The sequence below is a fragment of the Argentina anserina genome, chromosome 7 (assembly GCF_933775445.1).
Source record: "Argentina anserina chromosome 7, drPotAnse1.1, whole genome shotgun sequence".
NCBI classification, from domain to species: domain Eukaryota; kingdom Viridiplantae; phylum Streptophyta; class Magnoliopsida; order Rosales; family Rosaceae; genus Argentina; species Argentina anserina.
Window position 1 is genome coordinate 14,542,369 of NC_065878.1, and position 3,621 is coordinate 14,545,989.

General features: G+C 43.6%; 1 protein-coding gene across 1 annotated transcript; it reads left to right on the forward strand.

The window, feature by feature from the left end:
* Nucleotides 1-1,077: 1,077 nt before the first annotated feature.
* LOC126802251 (probable glycerol-3-phosphate acyltransferase 8) lies at nt 1,078-3,621 on the forward strand. Its single transcript, XM_050529851.1, has 3 exons — nt 1,078-1,435; nt 1,547-1,859; nt 2,476-3,621. Exons 1-3 carry the CDS (start codon nt 1,116-1,118, stop codon nt 3,349-3,351), a joined length of 1,509 nt encoding a protein of 502 aa, XP_050385808.1. The 5' UTR covers nt 1,078-1,115; the 3' UTR covers nt 3,352-3,621.

The following is a 3,621-nucleotide window of genomic DNA, read 5'->3' on the forward strand; positions in this document are numbered from 1 at the left end:
TTTCGAAATACTTTAGATTGATGAAAGAAAGTTTAGTTTTCACATGAAATAATGCATGTAAAACATGACGAACTCGGAACCTCTGCATGCCAGCCTAGAGAAAAATGTCGTTCTTACTAGCAATGGCCACATATTGCTAAACACGAACTCGCTAAAACACAGCTCGTGTCATCTAAACTTCATGTTATACGTACGTGTTTTTCTTTCAAAAATGGATCGTAAAATGTGAACTGAAGTATAATTTTCCACATTTACTGTAGAGCCAAAATATAGCCAACACATCATGATTAAAGTCTATCTCGAAGCCACCTTCCCAGGGAGGTTATTTAATGCTCACTCGAAATGGATATGTGATGTTGAATTATAATTTCGTTACTGCTAATATATATACGTAGCTTTACCCCCGAGGAAGGTTAGCTTGCTCATGACCAAATATTACCTACAAATAAAATCTCTACTAGTTAGTATCAGAGATAACATCTATAAAATTTACAAACTATGAATTAATTCTTACAGGTGATCAAAGATTATTAATATGTTAACATAAGAAAGGATCCTTAATCAAAACGTACATGATCGACATCCACACGTACATATTGTAGGACAAAAATGATTCTAATTTTGTTAAAGTTTTCCTTGTTGACGAAGGTCTCTATAATGAAATGATTTAAACTAAACGAGCGAAACAATTTTCATCATTGAATTGCATCTCCCTTCGATCTACATATGCCCTAGCTAACTTCCATCCTCTTCTACACGTTGTACTTTTAACCTACTTTCTACCCTATTTACTATAAAGGTCTGTAACTTTCCTCATCAGTCACTTAAATTCCATGCTGCCCTGGACATGCCTACATTGTGATTTATGGAAATAGCGCTATTACTCGAAGTCTCGAAGCACCATGATCAAAACATTCAACCCTAAACCCAACCATATAATTTTCCACCTCAAGATCTCCTATTAATTTCCACACCCAACAAACTCTAATTTCCACCCCCAACTCCCTCATTTAAAACCCCCTGCGCGCTTTGCCTCTCTCTCTCTCTCTCTCTCTCTCTCTCTCTCTCTCTCTCTCTCTCATTTCAGTTCCACAGAGATACAGCTCTGATCAGCTATGGCGTCGAAGAAGCAAGGACGGAGCTTCCCGTCGATCACGCGGTGCGACACCAGTGAGAATGTATCGTACGAGTCCATCGCGGCGGATCTCGACGGTACTTTGCTGATATCACGTAGCTCGTTTCCTTACTTCATGCTGATTGCTATCGAAGCCGGCAGCCTCCTCCGAGGCCTTGTGCTTCTTCTTTCTCTTCCGCTCATTATCATCTCCTACCTCTTCGTCTCTGAAGCCCTCGGCATCCAGATCCTCATCTTCATCTCCTTCGCCGGCCTCAAAGTCCGCGACATCGAGCTCGCCTCACGCGCCGTCCTCCCCAGGTACACGCGCTAAGGAGTGGAACTGTGGAAGTGATTTGCATGACTAGCTAGTTCAGTGTTGTGATTTATATTCTCAGCTGTTAATAATTAATTATGTGATTGCTCTGTCAGGTTTTACGCGGCGGATGTGAGGGCGGAGAGTTTCGAGGTGTTTGACAAGTGTAAGAGGAAGGTGGTGGTGACGGCGAACCCGACGCTGATGGTGGAGCCGTTTGTGAAGGATTTCCTCGGTGGAGATAAGGTGCTAGGCACGGAGATCGAGGTGAACCCGAAGACGAAGAAGGCGACTGGTTTTGTGAAGAAGCCAGGGGTTTTGGTCGGGAAGTGGAAGCGTGCGGCTATTGAGAAAGAGTTCGGTAGTGAAGTGCCGGATATTGGGATCGGAGATCGGAGCTCCGATCACGACTTCATGGCTCTTTGCAAGGTTCGTTTCCTTTCCCGCAAGTTTGATTATTTACGTTCAATTATATTTTTTATTTTTATCTTTTAAGAAGTAAAACCACTGGGACCCATCGTGTTAACTAATTCCAACTACTTTGCCAGCTGAAATGGCAAATGGTCTAGAAAAGTTATGAATGAGGGTAAAAAGATATAACTAAGGCCAGTAGATCAGTAATATAGGAACATCTCACATGGAATGAAACATTTTCATTTTCGTGCGAATTAATGTTATTCGATGAATGTTTAACTCTATTACTGTTATACACTTTGACCTTTTGGGATTGATCCATTTAGGGGTAATTGAATCATATTCACACAAACGAGTCACTGTAATATTGTGGTGATAAGTGATAACAAATATGTTAATCATGGGACGTTATATCACTTTGATTAATGATTACAAATTGTAATGTTCTTAGTGAAATTTGTGTAAAGTTTTTCTTCCTAATCAGTTATTGATCATGTAATAGCTAGATTGGATCCACCTTGATTACAAATTGTGGCATTGTGTTGCCTTCTTTCTAGAGCCACTTGCAACATAAATTGAACATTTTGTATGTTTTAGTTTCTGCTCATTATGGTATTACAATGTTGAGCAGGAGGGCTACATGGTTCCCCCAAGCAAATCAGCTCGCCCAATCCCATCAGACCGCCTAAAAAATCCGATCATCTTCCACGACGGCCGCCTCGTTCAGCGGCCTGATCCACTCAACGCCATCATTACCTATCTCTGGCTCCCATTCGCATTCGTTCTCTGCATAATGCGCGTCTACATCAACCTCCCCCTCCCTGAACGCATCGTTCCTTACACCTATGCTATGCTCGGCATCAAGCTTAAAATCCGCGGAAACCGCCCTCCACCACCTTCCCCAGGGACACCAGGAAACCTCTACGTCTGCAACCACCGCACCGCCATTGACCCCATTATCATCGCCATTGCCCTAGGCCGCAAAGTCTCCTGTGTCTCCTATAGTGTCAGCCGTCTCTCTCGCTTCCTCTCCCCCATTCCCACCATCGCTCTCTCCCGTGACCGCGCCGCTGACGCTGCTCGCCTTACCGCCCTTCTCCAGAAGGGCGACCTCGTCGTGTGTCCGGAAGGAACTACTTGCCGGGAGCCATTCCTGCTTCGTTTCAGTGCTTTGTTTGCTGAAATGAGTGACAGGATCGTCCCGGTAGCAATGGACTGCAAGCAGAGCATGTTCTATGGCACCACTGTGAGAGGTGTTAAGTTTTGGGACCCCTACTTTTTCTTCATGAACCCGAGGCCGACTTACGAGGCCACCTTTCTGGACCGGCTGCCGGAAGAAATGTCATGCAAGGCGGGGAAGTCAGCGATCGAGGTTGCAAACTACGTGCAGAAGGTGCTGAGTGATGTTCTGGGGTTCGAGCGCACCGCGTTGACTAGGAAAGACAAGTACTTGTTGCTGGGAGGAAATGACGGAAAGGTGGAGTCCATGTACAACGCGAAGAAGTGAATGCAAGGGTTGTTAAGGTCATTTTGAGTTGGTAGGAGGAAGAGGGTGGTCTGCTAAATGCTACTAGGTAGATTTAGTGAATGGAAGCTCTACTCGATTTAGTGAAGCTCACTGTTGGTGTTCCAGGCGGTTATATTGTTCCAAGTGTAGATGAATTCAATGTTCAGAATTTGCATAATGAGATTGATTCAATCAGCTTGACATTAAAACTATTTCTTGTTGGAAACTTTTTATGGAAAATTTGTAATAATTTTAACTATATCTTAGCAT